We start from the raw sequence: 23,860 nt of genomic DNA on the forward strand, positions 1-23,860 counted from the left end.
CTTCTTCTGCTCCACGAACAAAACAGCACTGCAATCTAGGAGAAGGGAAAGCGAATCCTTGGGTGGGGACGCAACCACAAACTACGGGACGGTTTCGGGTTATCACAGATCGGTTTCGACGGCGTTTTGATTGGTTGCGCTCCTCCTCCTCCTCCTCCTTCTTCCCCAGAGGTGAAAACAGCTTGAACGACGCCTTGGACGGTTTGGTTTTTGTGGTTGTTGGTTACGATACTTTATTTTAAACTTCAGATATTCAGTGAGTTTTGAGTTGGTTAAAACATTTTGGGGGTTTTGTAGTTGTCACGATGCTTCAGTTGTTCGCTGCACAATCTCTCTCTCGTGCTGGTTACATTCAGATGTTGTGGGAGTCATAATTTCTACAATTCAGTATGTTGCTACTTGTTTTGCTGCTTATCCTCTATGTCGACAATCTGCGAACAAAATCTCGGATTAGCAAAGCGATCAACCGCGAGTACGTCCCACCTTCAAGTTGGCCCCCAAAACTCACCTGTCCTACTCGCTTTGATCGCGCTTGCCCCTCGCTCCACCGTTGCTAGCTCCTCCCCCAGCCGGTGCCGGAGGTTTGTCCTCGACCACGTCGTCATCTTCCTCGTCCTCCTTGCTGTTCTCATGCAGCAGGACGTACTCGCGCGAGCTGAACCCAAACTTGAGCACGTCCTTCTCGAGCAGCTCGATGTACTTCTTGGTGTCGACCTTCTTGTTGTTCACGAACGTCCCGTTGGCCGACTCCAGGTCGATAATGTACGGCCGGACGCGCTTCCCGCTCGTTCCGTCTTCGCGCTCGTACGGCACCAGCCGGTACTGCAACGCGGCGTGCTGCTTCGAACAGGAAGGATGGTCAATCGGCAGATCGCACACCTTCCGGTCGCGCCCAATCAGGTAGCAGCTCTGCCGGTGGATGTACAGCGTCGGAAGGGCCTGCTCGCCCTTGAACGGGTACAGACGCCAGCGGCGCTTCGGTTTGCGCGATTCGGCCGGTTCGGCGTACTTTATGACGACCCCATTGACCTTGTTGACCTCCTCGGTGAGCTTGCCGGACAGGGCAAAGTTGGGCTTTTCCTTCTCGACCGGTTCCTCCTCCTCCTTGTCCTTGTTGTTGTCGGACTCTTCGCTTTCGCCGCCGCGACCTGAGGGAAGAGATGGGTGAAAAAATGGTTGAAGATAGTTTTTATCACAAAGTATTTTATTTTTAGTTTGTTACATTTGTAAATTTTTAAATTACTAGAGTTTCTAACAAAGTATTTATATTCTTAAACATATAATTTTAAAATTTAAGAAAATGTAATCCTGTATTTTTTAATTTCTCAATTTAATAATTCTTTAATTTTACAACAAATAAATCATAAAATTCTCAAAATTCCTAATATTTGAATTCTAAAATTCATACATTTTTGAGTCTAGAATATTTTTTTCAATTTAACGTTCAACTACACAAATTGAAAAGGTAATGTTAAAAACGATTTTTTTTTAATTTGAAGATCATAACAACAATTTTGATCCGAAATTTTGAATCTGATTTTTAAAATTTAAAGTTTAAAAATTAAAAATTTAAATTAAAAAAATCAAAAAAAAAAATCTAAATTTTGTAATTCCTGCATTTGAAAACTTTAAGTGAAAATTTAAAAATAAAAATTAAGTATTTAAAACACTTTGAGAATTAAATTTTTTTTTAAACTATTCGTTTTTCCTGAATTTCTTTCATTTATAAATTCTAAAATTTAAAAAAATTTAGAATGTTAAATCCTCAATTCTTAAATTATTTAGGAATGTAATTTTCTGATTTTTAATTCCTGATGAAATAATTTACAAATCATTTTGCGTTCTTGAATTACTAAATTTTAAATTTAACATTTTCTCGAATCCTCTAGTTCTTTTTTTCAGTTTCTGGTTTACTCAAATATTTAAAAAATAAAAATAATGAAAATTAAACTGATAAATATTACGAGTTTAAAAATAATTTTGAAAACGTTACTAAATCCACTTTTAGGTGGTTGGTGCCTTCCTCGCATCCATAAAGTGAATACACTACACAACCTCAAAAAAGTGTATAAATAACACTAAAGTACTTATAAATTTTGATAAGGTTGTCAGATCTTCAATCTTTTGGGCTTGTTGGAAAGGTATTTTGATTACCTATCCAACGGTGGGTCGCAAGATAGATCCGGACATCTTTTTCATCAAAATATTTGAAATCCGGCCTCAAAAAAGTGTTTAAATAACACTTAAGTGCTCATAACTTTTGATGGGGTTGTCAGATCTTCAATCTTTTGAACGCGTTGGAAAGGTCTTTCAAATGCCTTTCTAACAATATATAGCATGACGGGTTTTCTTACAAAAACCACCCTTTTTACAATCTTCCGAAGTTTAGCTAAAACCGTTTTTTTAGCATAACTTTTGAAGTACTTTTCTAAACTTCATAAAATTATCTAGGGTATTGTGGGACCCCAAGACGGATCGAATGAGACCAAAACCGTCCACATCGGTTCAGCCAGTCCGGCGATAATCGGGTGCATATTTTTCGGTGCACGGACTCACATCCAGACACACGCACAGACATTTGTTCAAAATTTGATTCTGAGTCGATATGTATACGTGAAGGTGGATCTATGAGGTCGAATAAAAAAGTTCATTTTTCGAGTGATTTTATAGCCTTTCCTCATTGAGGTGAAGAAGTCAAAAATCTTTAATTTAATGATTGACTTTCTTAAATTCTTTTATAAAAAAAAAAAATATGGAAAGTTACTTCCTCAATTTAATGTTCAGGTTTAAATTTCAAAAATTCCATTTTCTTTTTAAAATTTTGAATTTTTACATTCTTAAATTTTAAAATTCTTAAATTTTAAAATTTATAAAATGTTTTTTATTGAACTATTGAATTCCCAGATGTAAAAATTTTTATCCAAATTTTAAAGTCATTTTTTTTAATCTTGTGTTCTAAAATTTTTAATCACTTAAAAATTAAAAAAAAAAAAAAGATTGAGATAGTAAGATAGGAAACTAATACATATATGTATTAGTTTCCTATCTTACATATATGAATTTCGTTAATTCCTTAATTTTTAACATATAAAATTGGTAGAATGAAAATTCCTTAATTCCAAAGTTATTCTGGACTTAACTATTCTACTAGAATAATTCTAGTTTGAAATCCTAATTTGTTTTAAAAGTTAGAATTCTTCAATCCTCAAAATTTCCAAATTTGTAAAATGTTGATTATCGAATTCCTAGAACATATTTTTTTTTCAAATCCTAGTGTTTTGAAATTTAAAGTTCCTCAATTTTTAAACAATTAAAGGAATTTCATCAATTCAATTATTAAGATAAGAAAAATGCTATGTAGGTTTTTCGAGTTAAAAAATAATAACTTAATTTAAAGACTGTTGATTCCACAATTCATAAATTATACAGGAAATTAATTTTCATATTTTAAATTCTTTAAATACTTCTCAATCAAAAAAATGGTTAGGAATCTTAAAACCTAAATTTTAAAATTTTAAGAAAAAAAACGAATTTCTTCAATCAAATTTATTTTGATCTTTTAATTTAATGGCAAATCTGTAGTTGAGTCTGTAGTTTGTAAATTTTTGTATTTATTTTCGAGGTTTTTTTTTTTTTTGAAAAAGTCCAATAAACAAAGATTTTTTTTTTCAATTCAATTGTTGTTTATTAGAATTTAACAGTTTTGCTCCAGGATGTTACATTTGCAATTCAGAGATTTGGAGAACCTTTCAACTGAGATCAATTCATAAGCCATTACAGGGAGGGTACATGTTTTTAAGTTTAGATTTTGCTAGCTGCGTGCTCTTTCAGAGAAAAAAAAAATTGAGAAAAAACCCTAGATCTATGTAACAAAGATTTTTTTTTGGTTTTTCGTTTTTTTACAAAAACCCTGTCTCAGGCGGTTCCAAAAACACCCAAAAGCAAAAAACGAAAATTGTATTGGAGCTTAAATTTTTAAATGCATAAAATTCTTTAAAAATAACCTTTCTTAAAAAAATAATTTCTCAATTTTTAAAATTTGGGAATGTAAACTCCTAAATTCTAAAATTATATAGGAATTAAATTTTCTTATTTAAATTTTTTTAGTTCTTTTTTAAATTTTTTGTAAAATTCCGTTGTACAACGCTGCAAAAAGTTTTTCTTTTCGGCGAAAAAAAAATTCGTCAATACTACAAAAACTTTAAATAACACTTGTACCAGCCTAATTCATTTAGGAATTAATTTACATGTTTAAAATTCTTTCCATATTTTTTTATTTTAAGAATCTAAAAAAAAAATTAAACTGTGTACAAATTAAAAAATAAAAATATTGCTGGCAATCTAAAAATTAAATTAAGATTTTTTTAAATTCAAATTAAATTCAAAAAATCTTCAGCTTGTAAATTTTATAATTTCATATTCACAATTTCTTTAATACTTAAGTTTTGATTTTTTTAAGATGGTAAAATTTCTACAACGTAACGTTAAAATTTAAACTTTTTTATAACTTTTTTAAAATATCAACCTGAAAAAAATTAAGTTCAATATTTTTTTATCAATTTTTGTACTTGGCATTTGTTTTCAAATATTAACATTCAACAATAAATAAATATTCAAGTTCTTTAATTATTTTTTTTTTTATTTTTATAATTTTTTTTCTGAAATTGATAAATTTATAAATGTATAAATTCTTCTATCATTATTCTATTATTGTTCTATCTATTCATTTATTTTCAGATTCTTAGATTCGTGATATCTAAAATTTCAAATTATGTGGTTCCAAAATTTTTAATTTAATAAATTTTCAAACGAAAAGTTTAAATTTATAAAAATATGGAAACAAAAAAAAAACAAAACATCTAAATTTTAAAATATTATGTGTTCTAAGCAATTTTTTTAAAATTCAGGAATTCATAATTGCAGATTATTGAATATAAAACAAATTGAAGAAAATGAGAAATATAAAAAAATCTTTTTGAAACTAATATTTGAAAATACCTTTGAGTTCTTAAGCTCTTTAAATCTTAAAATCACTATATTTTCAATTTAGAGATTTTAAATTAGCAATTTTCTAAAATCCGAGCTTTTGTTTTTTAGTTACGGTTTTTAGCCTTCTTGTTTATTTTTAACATTTAGACATTTTGAGAATCGTTACAATGAATAGAAAAGGACCACATTTTTAACCTTGCCAGAGACACGAAAAATTTCCCCTAGAAGCGATTGATTGACGGATTTCCCGTGAGAAAAATGCAATTTTGAATAACAACGTTTGTTTATTTACCAAATTGACCCTCTCCAATGATCAAAATTTTAAAATTGTAAAAAAAACCCTTCCTAGCTCTGCCTAACCAAAGTAATGATAATCTGCTCACCCGGTTCGCGCTTGGGCTGCTTCCGCTTGCCACCGCCCCACTCGTAATCCGCTCCGTCGTCCTCCTTTTCCTCCTTCCGCGGAAACTTGCCCCGACGCTGCGCCAGCGGAGCCTCCCCGCTACGACTGCGTTCCACCTTCACCGGCGGTGCCGGCGAACTAATCCGCCCTCCACGACTTCGATTTCCGTTCCGCTCGCGCGACTTCGACCTCGACGGGGACCGTCCACGCGGTGACCGAGGACCGCCTCGCTCTCTACGCTCGCCACCCTCCCAGTTCGGTCCCGTCGGCTTCCGGTAGGAGTCCATTTCACGGTCGAATCCACCACCCTGGTCATCGGGGAAGTTCCGACGACCGCCGCGCTCCATGCCGCCGCGACCGCCCCGGAACGGGCCGCCACGTCCGCGGTTGAAGCGGCCTCCGCCACCGCGATCCATCCAGGCCGGAGGTGGTCCACCGTCGTACCGGTCGCCACCCCGGTAGCCGGAACGGAAGTCATGCCCGTGATGGCTTGGCGGTGGCTCGTGATGGCCGTGCAGGGGACTGCGCTCGCGACGATCCCGGGAGGGTGGCGGCGCCGGGGGACTTCCTCGTCCGCCGCCGCCCATTGGAGGTGAGTTCCGACGGCGAGGAGCTGCGCCGCGCTCTTCCTGGTGGTGGTACTCTTCCCGATGGCTGCCCCGCGAGGAACGGTGATCCCGGTGGGCGCGATCCCGGCTGTTGGAGGGGATTTGAGATTAGAACGTGGAAGCAGCGAGGAAATTTGGATTCTTACCCGGAAAACTCTTCGTACCGATCGCCGCCGCCTCCCCGATGTTGATATCCCGACGACCCGTGACGACCACCGTCGAAGCCACCACCCCTTTCGTCATGCTGCTCGAACCGTCCACCTCTCCTTGCCTGACCGGGCGATGGCTTGCGGAAGTTGCGCTCCTCCTCGAACCGATCTCCACCTCGTCTGTCCCAGCTGCGTTCCTGCGGTGGCATCGGCGGTGAAACCGGCCGACGCTCGTCCCCGTATCCGCGAGGACCTCCGGCACGCGGCTCCCGCTCCGGCCCCCTTCCCTGATGCAACGACTTGCCCCGCTGATAGTCATCGGCCCCCCGGCGGGAAGATGTCCCGCGGGCAGGAGAACCACGCACCGGAGGAGGCGGAGACCGCGGGGCCTTACCCCGGTACTCATCGTACTGGGGAACGCGCGGTGAAGGTGACCGCTTCCGGTGCCCCCGATAGTCCCCGCCGTCCGCCGGGCTGTCCCACTTTGACGAGGGATGCTTCGGAACCGGTTCCCTCCGCGAATCCCGCGAATGAATCGACGACTCGTAGTGTCGCGCCTTGACGTAATCATCCGACGAGGTCGTACGGTGCCTCCTGGCCACCACCTCCTCCACCACTTCCATCTCGTCCTCCTCCACGATCTCAACCCGCTTCTCGTCGTCGGAATCCGCCCGGCTCTTATGCTTCTTGTGTTTCTTCACCTTCTTCACCTTCTTATGTTTCTTGTGCTTCTTCTTCGCCGAGGACGACTCCTCCTCCCCATCACTCCCGGAGTCCCCGTCCGAGCCGGAACTGACGTGCTTCTTCTTGTGCTTGCGGCCACCGCCGCCGCCCCCACTTTTCTTACTCTTCCGGCTGCGCCGCTTCACCTCCACGTCCTCCGAGCTCGAACTGTCCGACGATTCCGAGGCATCCGACGAGCTCGAGCTGGAGCTGCTCTCGTACTTTTTCTTCGACTTGCCCATCCTGCCGCGACGGAATCGATCGAATCCTGTGCGGACGAACCCACGAACAGAAAAAGCTAGGTTAGCAAAGCTGACAAATTTTAAGCTAGTGAAATTCAACGAAACGCACTTACCTTCACTCAAATTTCTGCGCGATCCTCAACAACAACCTGTAAACTTCGCGGTGAGAAATATCTAACCACCGTACAATCCGGATTTCCGACCGGAATCAGCGGAATCGTTTACGCCTCTGGGTCGCGTAAAAAATATTTTCTGTCTAATGGCGGCTGGTTGCTTCGTCAAACTGTCAAAAATGCTACCGCTGGGGGAGCGATTTGCGGAAGGTTTGAGGTCGCGATTCTACTTCAGAGAGATGTGAGCTGTCGTAAGTTGGAGAGGTTTTTTATTCGAGGGTTACGACATTGAATATGAAAAATCGAGCACTTTCACTGCAAATATTTATTTAGCCTATCTAGAACTTAATTTGGTAAAAAAACCCTTCTGACCAGTATGGAAACTCTCAAAAACTGTTTAAAAACTTTGCAAACCAAAAAAATTCCTCAAAAATTCTTAAATTTTGAAGTTTTTTTTGTGAAATTTTTACTGTTGTCTTAAGGCTGTCTTGGGCTGTCTAGTCATTTTGGTCATTTTGGTCATTTTGGTACTTTGGTCATTTTGATAAACTTTGTCATTTTGGTAATTTTAGTTAATTTCTTCATTTGGTAATTTTCGTGGTTTTGGTCATTTTTGTGATTTTGTTCATTTTCGCAATTTTCTTCATTTTTGCCATTTTGTTCATTTTCATCTTTATGGTAATTTTCGTCATTTAGGTCATTTTGATCATATTGACTATTTTGGTAGTTTTGGTCATTTTGATCATTTTCATCAATTTGGTCATTTTGGCCATTTTGGTCATTTTGGTCATTTTGGTCATTTTCGTCATTTTGGTCATTTTGGTATTTTGGTCATTTTGGTCATTTTCGTCATTTTGGTCATTTTGATCATTTTGGTCATTTTCGTCATTTTAGTAATTTTCGTCATTTGCATCATTTAAATCATTTTCATCATTTTCATCATTTTAATCATTTTAATCATTTTGGTCATTTTAGTCATTTTCGCAATTTTCGTAATTTTTGCCATGTTGGTCATTTTTAACACTTTGGTAATATTTTTTTATTTTGATCATTTTTGTAATTTTCGTCATTTTAGTCATTTTGATAATTTTGGCCAGTTTCGCCATTTTGGTCAGTTTCGCCATTTTGGTCATTTTAGTTATTTTGGTCATTTTCGTCATTTTCGTGATTTTGAAAATTTTCGTCATTTTGGCTATTTTGGTAATTTTGATCTGTTTCGTAATTTTCGTCATTTAGGTCAGATTCGTAAATTTCGTCATTATTACCATTTTGGTAATTTTCGTCATTTTGGTCATTTTAATCATTTTAGTAATTTTGTTAATTTTGGTCATTTTGATCATTTTGATTATTTTGGTCATTTTGATCATTTTGATCATTTTGGTCATTTTCATCATTTTGATCATTTGGACCATTTTGATCATTTTGATCATTTTGGTAATTTTGGTAATTTTGGTAATTTTGGTCATTTTGGTAATTTTGGTAATTTTGATCATTTTCGTCATTTTCGTCATTTTGGTCATTTTGGTCATTTTGGTCATTTTGGTCATTTTTGTCATTTTCGTCATTTTGATCATTTTGATCATTTTGACCATTTTGATCATTTTGATCATTTTGGTCAGTTTGGTAATTTTTGACATTTTTGTCATTTTGGTCATTTGGTCATTTTGGTCATTTTGGTCGTTTTGGTTATTTCGGTTATTTTGGTTATTTTGGTAATTTTGGTAATTTTGGTAATTTTGGTAATTTTGGTAATTTTGGCCATTTTGGTCGTTTTGGTTATTTTGGTCATTTTGGTCATTTTTGTCATTTTCGTCATTTTGATCATTTTAATTACTTTGGTCATTTTGGTCATTTTCATCATTTTGATCATTTTGACCATTTTGATCATTTTGATCATTTTGATCATTTTGGGCATTTTGGTCATTTTGGTAATTTTTGACATTTTGGTCATTTTGGTCGTTATGGTTATTTCGGTATTTGGTCATTTTGGTAATTTTGGTAATTTTGGCCATTTTGGTCGTTTTGGTTATTTTGGTCATTTTTAGGGTTAGTGAAATTTCACGATTTCGCGGACAGCGTGAATTCCGCGAAATTTGGCTTTTTCCGCGAAATCCCGTGAAATTTTATGTTTGTGTGAAAATGTAAAGATTTTTCATAAAATAACTTATCAAACTTTAAAAGGAATAAACATAATGTTATGAACTACTGTAGAATTAAGCGAGTGAATACCCTGGTTTTATTACTACACCCAGAACTGGGTATCGGCATACGAGAGAATAAAGAGCACGATTCGGTAGTAAAATGGTACTGTGTGCGGACGGAGAGGATAAATCTCGAAATTACCGAGAGTACTTTACTCATGGTTCATCTTCAAAAAAAGTTCATCTATCAAAAAAAAAAAAAAAGTACCGGTACCGAGACTCGAACCCAAGACCTTCGGCATATTGAACCGTGCCTTTGCCGTATGGGCCACCACGGTTCGGTAACTAAGTGGCGGTCATTTGTCCATATAAGCCACTCAATAGGATGAACTGTTCCAATGAACGAATGAACACGCGAGAGAACTATACTCTCGCAAAATAGCACTTTCCTCACGTTTCTTTTCGTGAGGACTATCCCCTCGTTCTTTAACTTTGGGTGTAATATAGGGTTAATGATTTTTGACGGTTTCGTAGACGGCGTGAAATTCGTGAAATTTATCAATTTTCTCGAATCATTGAATGCAAATATCGGCAAAAAAAAATACAACATTTGCATGGGAAAAGTGTTTTAAAATGCATATTACACTAGTTCAGTAGAGACAAAAACTTTTAATAAAATTTGTACCAACCTAACAACTTAATAAATATTTCATCCAAAAAGAAAAGATATTTAATTAGTTTTCAATTAAAAAGCTTGATTATATATGTGTGTCAAGTTGATATGAACCATTTGAAGAAATGTTGAGATCTTTGAGTTTTTTAGAAATTAACAAAATTTAGTAATATTTTCATTCGCTGTATTGAAAATTTTAGTGCCATTTTATTTGAAAGGTATAGTTTTGAAAGAAATTAAAAGAATCAAGCTTTGTTTTGTTCAAAATAAAATTAAGAGTATTTTGTATCTTTGGAGTCCTATTTTAAAAATATAACAAATTTTTTGGGCCTGTTAAATTTTAAAGATATTTGTTTATTTGGGTGGATGATTCCCTTGAAAGTTAAAAATACTCCTTTTTTGTTTTCTCTTCTCATTTAGAATAAAAATTTAGATTTTGTTAAAAATTATATTATTTTTGCAAAATGTTTATAAATTTAGTTTTTGACAAATGAGCTAAAACCCTTAAAAAATATGTTTAATGGGCTAAATGACGCTGAAAATTCAATTTATTTTTCTCATTTTGACTGGACAAATCTAGCTTTGATATGAAATTCAATAAAATGTAAAATGATATAACAGAAGCAAATTAGCGAAAACATTTGAGCTTTGTTAGTCGAATATTAAAAGAGCAGTTTAGTAAATGAGAATACGCGTGCCCTACATTTTGTTTCAAAATATATATAGAGCCCATCCAATAACCAGGAGGATCTTTTTTTTTTGAAAATCGGAAGAATTTTTTTGTCGCATTCAAATTTAGTAAAGATTTTTTTACATAATAATACATAATGAAGCATAAAAAGTTGTTTCTGTGATTTAAACATAGGATATTCAGAGTTATTTTAACATTTTTCAAGTTCCGCGAAATTTGCGTGAAATTTGGTGTTTTGAAATGGAGGTCCCCGTGAAATTTGCAATTTTCGAGCGTGAAAAATCACTAAGCCTAGTCATTTTGGTCATTTTGGTAATTTTGGTAATTTTGGTCATTTTGGTCATTTTGATCATTTTGGTCATTTTGGTAATTTTGGTAATTTTGGTCATTTTCGTCATGTTGATCATTTTGATCATTTTGTCCATTTTGGTCATTTTGGTCATTTCGGTCATTTTGGTCATTTTGGTCATTTTGGCCATTTTGGTCATTTTGGTTATTTTGGTCATTTTGGTCATTTTGGTCATTTTGGTCATTTTCGTCATTTTGGCCGTTTTGGTCATCTGGACATTTTGATCATTTTCGTCATTTTGATCATTTTGACCATTTTGATCATTTTGATCATTTTGATCATTTTGATCATTTTGATCATTTTGATCATTTTGATCATTTTGATCATTTTGATCATTTTGATCATTTTGATCATTTTGATCATTTTGATCATTTTGATCATTTTGGGCATTTTGGTCATTTTGGTAATTCTTGCCATTTTGGTCATTTTGGTCATTTTGGTCGTTTTGGTTATTTTGGTCATTTGGTCATTTTGGTAATTTTGGTAATTTTGGCCATTTTGGTCGTTTTGGTTATTTTGGTCATTTTGGTCATTTTGGTCATTTTGGTTATTTTGGTCATTTGGTCATTTTGGTAATTTTGGTAATTTTGGCCATTTTGGTCGTTTTGGTTATTTTGGTCATTTTGGTCATTTTGGTCATTTTGGTCATTTTGATCATTTTGGTCATTTTGGTAATTTTGGTCATTTTCGTCATGTTGATCATTTTGATCATTTTGACCATTTTGGTCATTTTGGTCATTCGGTCATTTTGGTCATTTTGGTCATTTTGGCCATTTTGGTCATTTTGGTTATTTTGGTCATTTTGGTCATTTTGGTCATTTTCGTCATTTTGGTCGTTTTGGTCATTTTGGACATTTTGATCATTTTGACTATTTTGGTAGTTTTGGCCATTTTGGTCATTTTGGTCATTTTGGCCATTTTGAACATTTTGGACATTTTGATCATTTTGACTATTTTGGTAGTTTTGGCCATTTTGGTCATTTTGGTCATTTTGGTCATTATGGTCATTTTAATCATTTTGGTCATTTTGGTAATTTTCGTCATTTTGGTCATTTTCATCATTTTGATCATTTTCGTCATTTTGGTCATTTTCGTCATTTTGGTCATTTTGGTCATTTAAATCATTTTGGTCATTTTTGTCATTTTGGTCATTTTGGTCATTTTGGCTATTTTGGTCATTTTGGTAATTTTGGTCATTTTGGCCATTTTGGTCATTTTGGAATTTTCGGTCATGTTCGTCATTTTGATCATTTTGGTCATTTTGGTAATTTTGGTAATTTTAGTCATTTTAATCATTTTTATCATTTTTGTCATTTTGGTCAATTTGGCCATTTTGGCCATTTTGGTCATTTTGGCCATTTTGGTCATTTTGGTCATTTTGGTCATTTTGGTCATTTTTGTCATTTTGGTCAATTTGGTCATTTTCGTCATTTTGGTCATGTTGGCCATTTTGGTCATTTTGATCATTTTAGTCATTTTGGTCATTTTGATCATTTTGACTATTTTGGTAGTTTTTGGTCATTTTGGTCATTTTGATCATTTTCGTTAATTTGGTAATTTTGATCATTTTGGTCATATTGGCCATTTTGGTCATTTTGATCATTTTCGTTAATTTGTTCATTTTGGCCATTTTGGTCATTTTGATCATTTTCGTCATGTAGGTCATTTTGATCATTTTGACTTTTTTGGTAGTTTTGGTCATTGTGATCATTTTCGTTAATTTGGTCATTTTGGCTATTTTGGTCATTTTGATCATTTTCGTCATTTTGGTCATTTTGGTTTGTGATTTATTTTATTTTTTGTAATTTTTGTATTTTTTGTATGTTTTGTTATTTTTTGTAATTTTTGTATTGTTTGTAATTTTTGTTAGAGAGCCTGGAGCTTATTAGAGAACGGACATCTCAAAACAAAAGTACCAATCGAAGCACAAGAACTGTCAAACGGAGGTAGCAATCGAGCAGACGAAATTTCAGTTGGCGATCAATCGATGGGAAGTATTGTAATTTGGGTGATTTATATTTTATTCGAAAAAGTGTAAAACACGAACTGAAAACAAAACAATTTCAATTTTCTTTTTCAGTTTAAATTTCGTTAAATATTTTCAAGTTTTCTTTTGCTGATTCGTAAACGTTTTATGTCGTTGCATGCTAATGCCGCGCAAAAATGGTCAGTTTCGGGCACTAATAACATCGTGGGAAAAAATCGAAAAATTTGGTACCTTCGGGATTTTTTTTCTGCAGAAAGGTTTAGCACCTAATTTTTAGCTTTACACAACCATAAACTATGTTTTAAACAGTTTGTTTTGGCTCGATTGACTGATCAAAAGAGAATCTGAAAAGAGTCACGCTGGTGCTTTGACAATGGAGCACCCCCAGTCGAGCAGTTTTTGACAGTTCGCTCCATAAGAAATACATTGTAGAAAAAAGCAAAAACTGCTCGAATGGAAATGCTCCATTACAGTGCTGCAAGCTATTTTGACTGATGTGCATGCAGAGGTGCCAGTTTCAGTATTTTAAGATGTCCTTTCTCTAATAAGCTCCAGGCTCTCTAATTTTTGTATCTTTTGTAATTTTTGTAATTATTGTTATTATTGTAATTTTTGTATGTTTTTGTAACTTTTCTAATATTTGTAATTTTTTGTAATTTTTGTAATTTTTGTATTTTTTAAATTTCCGTATTTTTTGTATTTTTTGTATTTTTCGTAATTTTTTTATTTTTGTAATTTTTGAAATTTTTGTAATTTTTTTTTATTTTTGTAATTTTTGTAATTTTTGTAATTTGTGTAGTTTTTGTAATTTTTGTAATTTTTGTAATTTTTGTAATTTTTATATTTTTTTAATTTTTGTAGTGGAGCACTTCCGTTCGAGCAGTTTTTGCTTTTTTCTACAATGTATTTCTTATGGAGCGAACTGTCAAAAACTGCTCGACTGTGGGTACTCCATTTTTTCAATGGAGCATTTCCATTCGAGCAGTTTTTGCTTTTTTCTACAATGTATTTCTTAGACTACTTGCAACGCGGCTCTACTTTTTTCTAGCTGTTTCATTTTTCAAAAAGAACTGAAACAGACCACCCACAACGCGGAGTTGCAGTTTTATTTTTCGAGCAGTATTTTGAAACTGAAATAAAACTGCTCGACGAGTTTGTTTCAAACGTGAGACGATTTGGAACTGGAATAGAACTCAGTTTCAAAAAAAAAATCAGATATCCCGATAAAATTTTCAAAAGGCCCTCTCTGCATAGGAAACCCATGAGGGATAGGTTGTTTTGAAAATTTAATCTAGATATATAGAAATATCCACGTTTTCTTACATACACACTAAGATGCTGTGTTGATAATCATACGCACACAATTAAAAGCATTTTTTTTTAAAAACAACATTTAGATCAGCGCGTTGCGAACATCGTGTTCTAGTTTCATTTCCGCCAGTTCTAAAAATTTAAAACTGCTCGCAATTTGAAACAATTATAAAACTTCGCGTTGCAAGTAGTCTAACACTACTTGCAACGCGGCTCTACTTTGTTCTAGCTGTTTCATTTTTCAAATAGAACTGAAACAACCCACCCGCAACGCAGAGTTGCAGTTTTATTTTTCGAGCAGTATTTTGAAACCAAAATAAAACTGCTCGACGAGTTTGTTTCAAACGTGAGACGATTTGGAACTGGAATAGAACTCAGTTTCAAAAAAAAATCAGATATATAAAGATATCCACGTATTCTTACACACACACTATGATGCTGTGTTGATAATCATATACGCACACAGTTAAAAGCATTTTTTTTAAACAACATTTAGATCAGCGCGTTGCTAGCATCGTGTTCTAGTTTCATTTCCGCCAGTTCTAAAAATTTAAAACTGCTCGCAATTTGAAACAATTATAAAACTTCGCGCTGCAGACAGTCTAATGTTTATTTTTTTAAATTTATATTTATGTTTTTTTTTTTTCGATTCGAGTAGGAACTTTTGCTTGAAATCTTGTTGCTGCAAATCAATCGAGAAATTAAAAGTGCAACACGGAGTTAAACTTTCTGTCAAGCTTCTGTGAAGTTTACCATGACATTTGCGAAAGTTTAACTCCATGTTACCGGCTCACATCTCTCTTTTTAATTTCTCGATTTTATCCGAAAATTTAAGCTACCAAACATTTCCGACTGGGACTGCCATTCGAGCAGTTCCCGCACCGCTCACATCCCTCTCACTTCACCCTTCCAGTTTCGTTTTCACCTTTCGCCTCTTGCCCTCTAAACGTCAAAACTTTTCATCGCGAGTGTTTTGTTTTGAATCGTAAAATTTTCCTCGCAAAGTCGCAACAGATTTTCCCCGTTAAACCCGTTCCGGAACCGCCACACCCTCACCATGGCAGCGGGTTCTTCGTCGCGTGTGCCCATCTCGATGCTGCTGCAGGACAAGTCGAGCCGCACCACCGAGGACGATGAGGAGCCGAAGAAAAAGTCCCGCGAGGACTGGCGCAAGGCGAAGGAGCTGGAGGAGGCGCGGAAGGCCGGAACGGCTCCGGCCGCGGTGGACGAGGAGGGACGGGACATTAATCCGCACATTCCGCAGTACATCAGTTCGGCGCCGTGGTATTACAATACGGCGGGACCGACGTTGAAGCACCAGCGGCCGCAGGAGGAGAGCCGGGAGTTGTCGGGGATTGATGAGTGGTATCGGCGGGGGGTGGACACGAGCAAGTCGGTGACGAAGTTTCGGAAGGGGGCTTGCGAGAATTGTGGGGCGGTTACGCACAAGAAGAAGGATTGTATGGAGCGGCCGAGGAAGGTGGGGGCGAAGTTTAACGGGGGGAAGATTGCTTACGATGAGTTTGTCCAGCCGAAGATTGTGTCGGATTACGATGGGAAGCGGGATCGGTGGGCGGGGTACGATCCGGCTAATCATCGGGAGATTGTGGAGGAATATCAGAAGATTGAGGTGGCGAAGAGGGAGTTGAGGGCGCAAAAGTTGAAGGAGAATCCGGATTTGGCGGATGAGGAGGAGGATGCGGAGGACGAGGACAAGTACGTGGACGAGGTGGACATGCCGGGTACGAAGGTGGATTCGAAGCAGCGGATTACGGTGCGTAACTTGCGTATTCGTGAGGACACGGCGAAATATTTGAGGAATTTGGACCCGAACTCGGCGTATTACGATCCGAAGACGCGCTCGATGAGGGACAATCCGAACCCGAACCTGCACCCGGAGGAGACGGACTTTGCCGGGGAGAACTTTGTCCGTTACAGCGGGGACATTCAGAAGCACGCCCAGGCGCAACTGTTTGCTTGGGAGGCCCACGGCAAGGGCGTTGACGTGCACGTCCTGGCGGAACCGACCAAGCTGGAACTGCTGCAGCAAGAGTACGAGAAGAAAAAGGACCAATTCAAGGACGCCAGCAAGAACAAAGTGGTTGAGCAGTACGGCGGCGAGGAACATCTGCAGGTCCCCCCGAGGGCACTCCTACTCGCCCAAACGGAGAACTACGTCGAGTACAGCCGCTTCGGCAAGATCATCAAGGGCGAGGACAAACCCATCATCCGGTCCCGCTACGAGGAGGACGTCTTCGTCAACAACCACACCACCGTCTGGGGATCGTTCTGGCGGGACGGCGTCTGGGGCTACAAATGCTGCGAGTCCACCATCAAAAATTCGTACTGCGTCGGCGAAAACGGCAAATCGGAACCATCCGATCAAGTCGCCGGACCGTCCCGAGTCGCGTCCGACTATCGCGCCCCAGAACCCACCGGCAAACAACCCGACCAACAGCAAACCGCCGTCGCCGCCGCCGCCGCGGTAGATTCCAGCAGCAGTTCGAGCAGCGACTCCGATTCCGACTCCGACTCGGACTCCGAGGAGGAACGCAAAGCGAAGAGGAAGGCCAAGAAGTTGCGCAAGAAGGAGAAGAAACGCAAGCGCAAGGAGGAGCGGAAGCGTCGCAAGCAGGCGGAAGCGGAAGAGCAGGATAAGCTGAAGGTGGCGTTGAGGCAGGAGGAGCGGAACCAGGCACGGGCGGAGCAGTTGCTGAAGATGGATGAGCGCAAGCGGCCGTACAATAGTATGTTTGAGGTGCGGGAACCGACGCAGGAGGAGATGGAGGCGTTCCAGATGAAGCGGTGCCGGGAGGACGATCCGATGAGGCAGTTTATGGATAAGTGAAGGGGGGTTTTGGTGAATGGTTTTGAATCTGGTAATAAATGTGCGTTTTTTTTTTCTCATCGAGAATGTTGACTAATTTATGCCGATATCACGTCCAGCAAGATTACCCATATAAAAATCGTTTAATATTAATAAATATTCAAATACTGCCCCCTAATCCCCAACTTCTTTTTCGAAGGTTATTATTTTTCCTGTGTTCAGGTCATTTTGAGCAACTTTTGTACTACGAAAAACTTTACTTCTCTCGTTTTGAGTATTTCTTACTATATTTTTAGTATTGTAATTTGCATTTATATTGTTTAGTTTATCTTTGTTTTTGGTAGTATTTGGCCTATTCTACCACCTCCTATCATTACATTTTGCCTTTCTATTTTTTTCATGTTTTTACAGTCACTTTTTCAATTTTTTACTTGTTTTTCACATTTTCTGCTCTAGAATGGCACCATTATCATTTAAATTGTAAAAAAATGCGTTGAGGCATAGTCTGGGACACTACAAAAATTAATGCACACTTCTTTTTACTTAAAATATAAGAAATGTTAGTAAAAAACACAACCAAAGTTAACCCCTGAAAAAAATACATTTTTTAGAACATTGACAATGTCACATAAAACAAGTGAAACTTCCGCGCGCTTGGTAGTTTTTGCTTGCAAAATCGAATTACAGTTTGTAAATTTCCGGCTAGTTCCTGCCTTGACTTGATACATAGTTTAACTAACAAGTTATCGAACCCAATAAAACAACAAATTACAAATACAATTTCATTCAAATTAGCGAATTTGCTCTGTGGTCGTTTTCATATAAATGACCCGGATCTCGTGTTCTCAAAATTGCCATTCTTTGCAACCCCCCTGCACATTATGTTTTCCCGCAGGCCGATTGAAAACGTCAAAAACGCTAACGCTACACGGAAAATTAGAGTTTGCGCTTTTCCAAGTTTCAGTTTTACACTTTTCGAGTTACGAGGTACGCGTAAATTTCATCCACTTTGAAGAGCGTTCACAGCAACAAAAACAAAAAGTTTCGAAGACGCCAAATCGATCAGAAAATTTCTTCAAACGACACAGATTTTCGAATATTTTCGTACCATTTTTGTATGGATAGCTACCGTCATCAGGCTAGTACGCTGATCGGAAGGAAAGGGATCAAGAAACAGCTTTACGAACAGCAGAACAAAGGAGAGGGAGCGATTTCTTGGGGCTTTTCTTCACCCTCTCTGACTTGCTTGCGCTGCCGCTGCTGTCCATTTGATTTTTTTCTTGACCGGTTCCTTCCGAAGTGCGTATACCGCTATCAGGGGTAAAATTGGGTCTGGAAGGTTATGGTACGTACGTTACGGCAGCATTTAAAAAAAATTAATTTAAAATATTCCAGTAAAGTAAAATTCCTTAAATTTTTTATCCCTTTTCATAAAGTTCAATTCATTCTAATAATTGAACCATTTTCAAAAAAATCAAACCATGTTCAATAATTCTTAAAATCATTTAAATAAAAAAACTCTGAAAATCCCCGAAAGTCCAGAAATTTTAAAAATTTTAATATTGCGTAAGTTTTCAAATTTCAAGAAATTTAGATTTTTTTGTAATCTCTAAAAATCTTAAAACTTTTAAAATACAAAAAACTTTCAGAAACATATAAAATAAAAAAAATAGAAATTCCTGCAATTACTTGTATTACTGAATGTCCCAAAGGTTTTAGAAATGTTAAAAACTCCTAAAATTACTGAGTTTTTATATTTTCAATTTACACAAATTCCAAAATTTCTAAATATCATAAAATCTCTCAAATTCCTTAAACTACCATACTCCACAAAATAAAAAAAAATCATGATTTTTTGAAATTCTTAAATTCCATAAACCTGAAGTTCTTATTCTTAAAATAATAAAATTTAAAAAATAATATTATAGAATTTTGAAAAATATATATTTTTTAATCATTGGTATTTTAAGAAAATATAAGTAACAAGCCTTACCCAACAAACTTTGTTCTGCCCTTTTTGGTTTCTTGACTTTTTAAGCTTGTAAGAAATTAATAAATTTTAGAATTTGAGGAATTTTATTAAAGTTTAACAGGGAAAATTCATATTTTTTACAAAAATTAGTTTTTTTTGATTTTTTAAAATAATGATTTATTTAATTCTAAAATTTAAGAACCAAAAACAAAGTTAAGTATTACAAATTTCAAAATAATTTAGACATTTTTGTTATTTCAAAAAATTTAGAATTCGTGGAATTTCAGGATTTTCTGGAAATCCTGGAACTTAAGAATGTTTGAAATTTGAAGATTTCAGAAATTCACAAAATTTTAATGCTCAAAATTATCAACTTAAAAAAAATAGTAAAATTCTTTTAAAATTCTTTTTTTTCTAAAATTCCTTAAGCTTAAGCTTTATAAAAAACTATAATTTCCAATAAGAAAATCTGAAACTCCTAAAATATCTAAATTCCAAATTCTTTAAAATCTCAGAAATTTCTTTTATTTAAAAAAAAATCCAAAAACTTCTGAAATTTAAATTCTTAAGATTTTTGATTTCTAAACATTCAAAAAAAAACCTAAATTCAAAAAAAAATCTTTCTCAAAAAAATCCAACAAAACCTGAAATTCCGGAGTTCCCATAAGAATCTTTAATCTTCCTAAAACTCTTAAAATTCCAGAAATTAAAAAAAAACCTTAATTCCAGATTTTTTACATTTATAATTTATAAAATCTTTTAAATGTCATAAAACATCAAAACACCATAAGTTAAAAAGATCTATAAAATTCTGAAATTCTTTGATTCCAGAAAACTCTTTAATTCTATTATTACAAAAAACCTGTTATTTTTTTTGAATAAATAAAATATGAAATTACGCGTTAATTTAAAGAATTTCAGGAGTTTTAAGACTTTTTATTATTTCAGGGATTTCTATAATTGTACAAATTAATGAGTGTTTTTTGAAGAATTTCAATGATTTTTTTTGTAATTTCAGGTATTTCTGGAATCATAGATTTTTTAAAATTTCTGGAATTTTAAAATATTGATTATTTCTGGAATATCGTTCATTATAAGAGTTAATAGAATTTCAGGATTTTTTAGATCTTGTTGAATGTTTGGAATTTTTGGGAATATTAAGAACCTATAAATTTATAGAAATTTGTAGAGTTTGAAAATATTAGGAATTACTGGAATCTTAGAATTTTAGAAATTTCTTGAATTTTTGGAATCCTAGGAGTTTTGGGAAATCTACACATGTTAGAAATTTAAAGAATTTAATTTATTTCCTAATCCAGGATTTTTTGTTTGTTTGGGAATTTGAATGATTTTTGTTATTTCAGAATTTCAGAATTTGAGATTTTTTTTTGTTTTTGAAATTATTAGCATAGCAAACCATTGTCTAGAATTTGTCGAAAATTGCTCAGCTATTTTTTGGAACAAAAAAGGCAAACAAAATTTCTACTGAAATTTACCAATAAAAAAAAAAAAACACATTCCTCAGTAAGAAAGGCAAAAACGCTCCCTAAAATTAAATCAACCAGTTAAATCTGAACTCAAATTTGTTGTTAAAAAAAGGAAATAAAAAAAGAGAAAAAATAAGATTATTCGATTATCCGAATCCTTAGATCTTTTGAAGACCTTCGGAATCCGAAGAGCCTGGAATGTAAAAAAACAAAATCCTCGCTTTAGTTTTACATAAATGTTTTTTATTTACCAAATCATCAAATTTCTAAACGAGCCCAAACGTGAGAAAATGATTTTAAATGCAGGAATATGCATTGAATGCGAGATTGAATGCTTTTTAACTTGATTTTTTTATTTCACTTGTTTTGATGTTTCTGAAGATTTTGTGGTCAAAACATAAAATCAAAACATAAAATTTAGAAAAAAAGCCAAATTTGATTGACGACGCAAAAAAATGATGTACAATATTTTTCATGTACCTAGTTTACAATAAATTGCATTGTTTTTGTAATTTTTTGCCAAAATGTTTTTTGTCCCTTATTTTTTCGGTACCTAACATTAGCCTAACAACAATCCAAGAAAAAAAAGGAAAAAAACAGAAAAGTGTAAAACAAACGCTTCAAAAGAGTAAAACCCAACTTGACGTACGCCGCAATTCCCGCTCACCGTACAGAGGATCCAAAAGGCAAGCGAACTTTCTGACAGTTTCAGTTTGACCGTGGATGGAAGCGAAAGCAAAACCGAACGCGCTCCCGTCCGTCCGTCGTGTCCGTCCGTGTGCGCCCCGCGTTCCGTTCGAGTGTCTAGAGGGCCAAATTGCTGGCCAAAATTTATTGTTTTCGAGCCGGAAGTTCCGCGCGCGCGTTTCCGCCGGTGAATTTTCGTGACCCCCGTGTGGATTGTTACTTTGGAAGTTTGAAAGGTTTTGCGTGAACAAAAAAAGGTATCGCAGCCGACGACGCTGCGAGGTGAAATTTGTTGCCCCCGGATTTCGTCGCGTCGCGACTTCGTTCCGGTTTTGCCGGTGGGTTCCACACTGGACCCGGATAGCTGGTTCGGTCCGGAAGTTTGAGGAAAAGTAAAGAAAAACGAGCGGGTCGGATGAATTCCAAGGCTTGCTTGGTTCGTGGTGAAGAGTTGGTAGTTGCCGGAGGGGAAGGTCAACCCGACCAGAAGTGAACCGCCCGGAGCGGGCGGTCTGTGAACCCGAGGAAGAAAGATTTTTTCTTTCTTCGAGTGTTGTGTGTTTTGTTTTGAGTGCAAGTTTATTGGAAATTTGAGTGCGTTTCGTTGTGCAAAACTATTTTGCTAACTTCAGCGCGAAGAAACGGATGCTCAAGAAGGGAAAATAAGGCCAGATTTCAAGCGTTTTGGCCACTTCAACGATCGCTGGCTTGTGGAGTGAAATTCGCAAATAAGTGGAAGTTCAATTTGAAGAGAGGAATAAATCGCGATATTCAACTTGGTGTGTGCAACTACTTCTGGAAAAGAGCAAAAAATTAGCTTCTTCAACCAACAGCAGCAGCAGCACCTTCCGGAGGAACGTCGAGGTCTCGCTGAAGAAGAGACGCAGCAGCAGCACCAACAGCAAAGGTAATCATAACAAAAACAAAGAAGAAAACGCGGGGCCTCCACACGAATACACTCACAGTCCTCCTCACACAATTTTCTACACTGAGGGAAAAGCACTCTTCTTGAGACCGTCCAAGTATGAAGTGAAGAAGTAGAGAGAAAAAACGTAAATAATTCTTGCGCGAACAAGAAAGAGTGCTGAAGAAAGTGGTTCTTCGGATTGTAGCAAAAAAAAAAAAGCAACCAGCAGCGGGTCAGGAAATAACAATTTAATTGTTCTCTCCTTGAAGATACACGAGTTGTTGAGGTGAGATCGACCTGGGTGGATTAAATTGGATTTCGGAATCGGTTCTGGTCAGGAGGAAAGGGGTAAATAAGAAGGGAATTCCATAAAAAGTATTTTTGCCAACAAATTTAACGATTTGTTTTGTTCTCAATCTCAAGCTTTTTGCATCTGTTTTCATTTTTTAAAAATCCAGAAAATAATAAAAACAGACTCTTCAAATTAGTTTAAGATTTATCATGCTTTTACTATCCATAAACGTCTGAATTCATCCCCTTATTCGGGAATGTTTCACTCAAACGTGTATCTGTCAAAATTATGTTAACATCTAAAATAACAAATTTGAAAGAATAATAATTTATTTGGAGTGAATTTAATTTCAAAATTCGCACAAAAAATGAATTTGCACTCAAAAATGAATAAAAAGAAAACTTTCTGTACTCATTTTGGGTTCGATTTTTGGCGGAATCTGTGGTAAAATAACGCAGAAATCAGTTACTTGTGATGAGTGTGTTTGTTTACATTGATTTGACAGATGTACGTTTACTTTAAACCGTCCAAAATTTGAGTAAATTCAGAATCTAGTTCTATGTATTTCGCTTGAAATTTTTCCGGAATGAAAACTAGCATAACTCATTTCCAAAAGGTTCTGAGAAAAAAAAAACTCTAAAATAAGAAATTTTTGATAAGTGTATCTGTTTACATTGATTTGACAAAAAATGCACGCCCACGTAAAAACGCAGCAAATAGGAGTTAATTCCGACTCTAGTTTCAATAAAATTTTGCTGTTTTTTTTTCAACACATGAGTCAATCATTCGAAAAAAGAAAATTCAAAGCTGTCAAAACTAATTTTCAAAGAAAATCGGCTTTTTCATCGAAACCTGGGAGAAAATAACACAGAAATTGTTTTAATTTTGACTCAAATTTGATTGAATTTAATTTTTTGCAAGACTTTAAATTTAAAGCTGTAAAAAATTATTTTTTAGAAAGTCCGTGTGTTTTATTTTAAATTTCTGAGACACAAATTAATTTGTTTACACTGATTTGACAGATGCATGCTCACTCCAAGCAGCCCAAATAGGAACTCGTTTTGACTCTAGTTTGAGGGAATTTCACTTTTTCCATAAGCTAGAGTCAGTCTTGAAAAAAAAGAACAAAATAAAAACTAGCAAAACTAATTTTCAAGAAGTCCGCGTCTTTTCAAACGAAATCTGAAATAATATAACTCATTAATTTGCTGTTTTAGATGAGCGTGTTTGTTTACATAAATTTGACACTCACTTCAAACAGCCCCAATTATGAGTAATTTCACACAAAAAAATTGTTTAAACTTTAATC

General features: G+C 35.9%; 2 protein-coding genes across 2 annotated transcripts; one reads left to right on the forward strand and one right to left on the reverse strand.

Annotated features, from left to right (window-relative positions):
• LOC120431218 (RNA-binding motif protein, X-linked-like-3) lies at positions 1 to 7,384 on the reverse strand. The gene is made up of 5 exons (XM_039596365.2): positions 7,228 to 7,384; positions 6,147 to 7,140; positions 5,373 to 6,088; positions 509 to 1,148; positions 1 to 431 (listed from the first exon to the last, which is right to left on the reverse strand). The coding sequence occupies exons 2-4, from the start codon at positions 7,112 to 7,114 to the stop codon at positions 514 to 516; spliced, it is 2,319 nt and encodes a 772-aa protein (XP_039452299.1). The 5' UTR covers positions 7,115 to 7,140; positions 7,228 to 7,384; the 3' UTR covers positions 1 to 431; positions 509 to 513.
• An 8,011-nt stretch (positions 7,385 to 15,395) lies between these two features.
• On the forward strand, positions 15,396 to 17,270 carry LOC120431241 (pre-mRNA-splicing factor Slu7). The gene has a single exon (XM_039596381.2). The coding sequence runs from the start codon at positions 15,437 to 15,439 to the stop codon at positions 17,225 to 17,227; it is 1,791 nt and encodes a 596-aa protein (XP_039452315.1). The 5' UTR covers positions 15,396 to 15,436; the 3' UTR covers positions 17,228 to 17,270.
• The last annotated feature ends 6,590 nt before the right edge of the window (positions 17,271 to 23,860 follow it).

Source organism: Culex pipiens, chromosome 1, assembly GCF_016801865.2.
Source record: "Culex pipiens pallens isolate TS chromosome 1, TS_CPP_V2, whole genome shotgun sequence".
In the NCBI taxonomy this organism is placed as follows: Eukaryota; Metazoa; Arthropoda; class Insecta; order Diptera; family Culicidae; genus Culex; species Culex pipiens.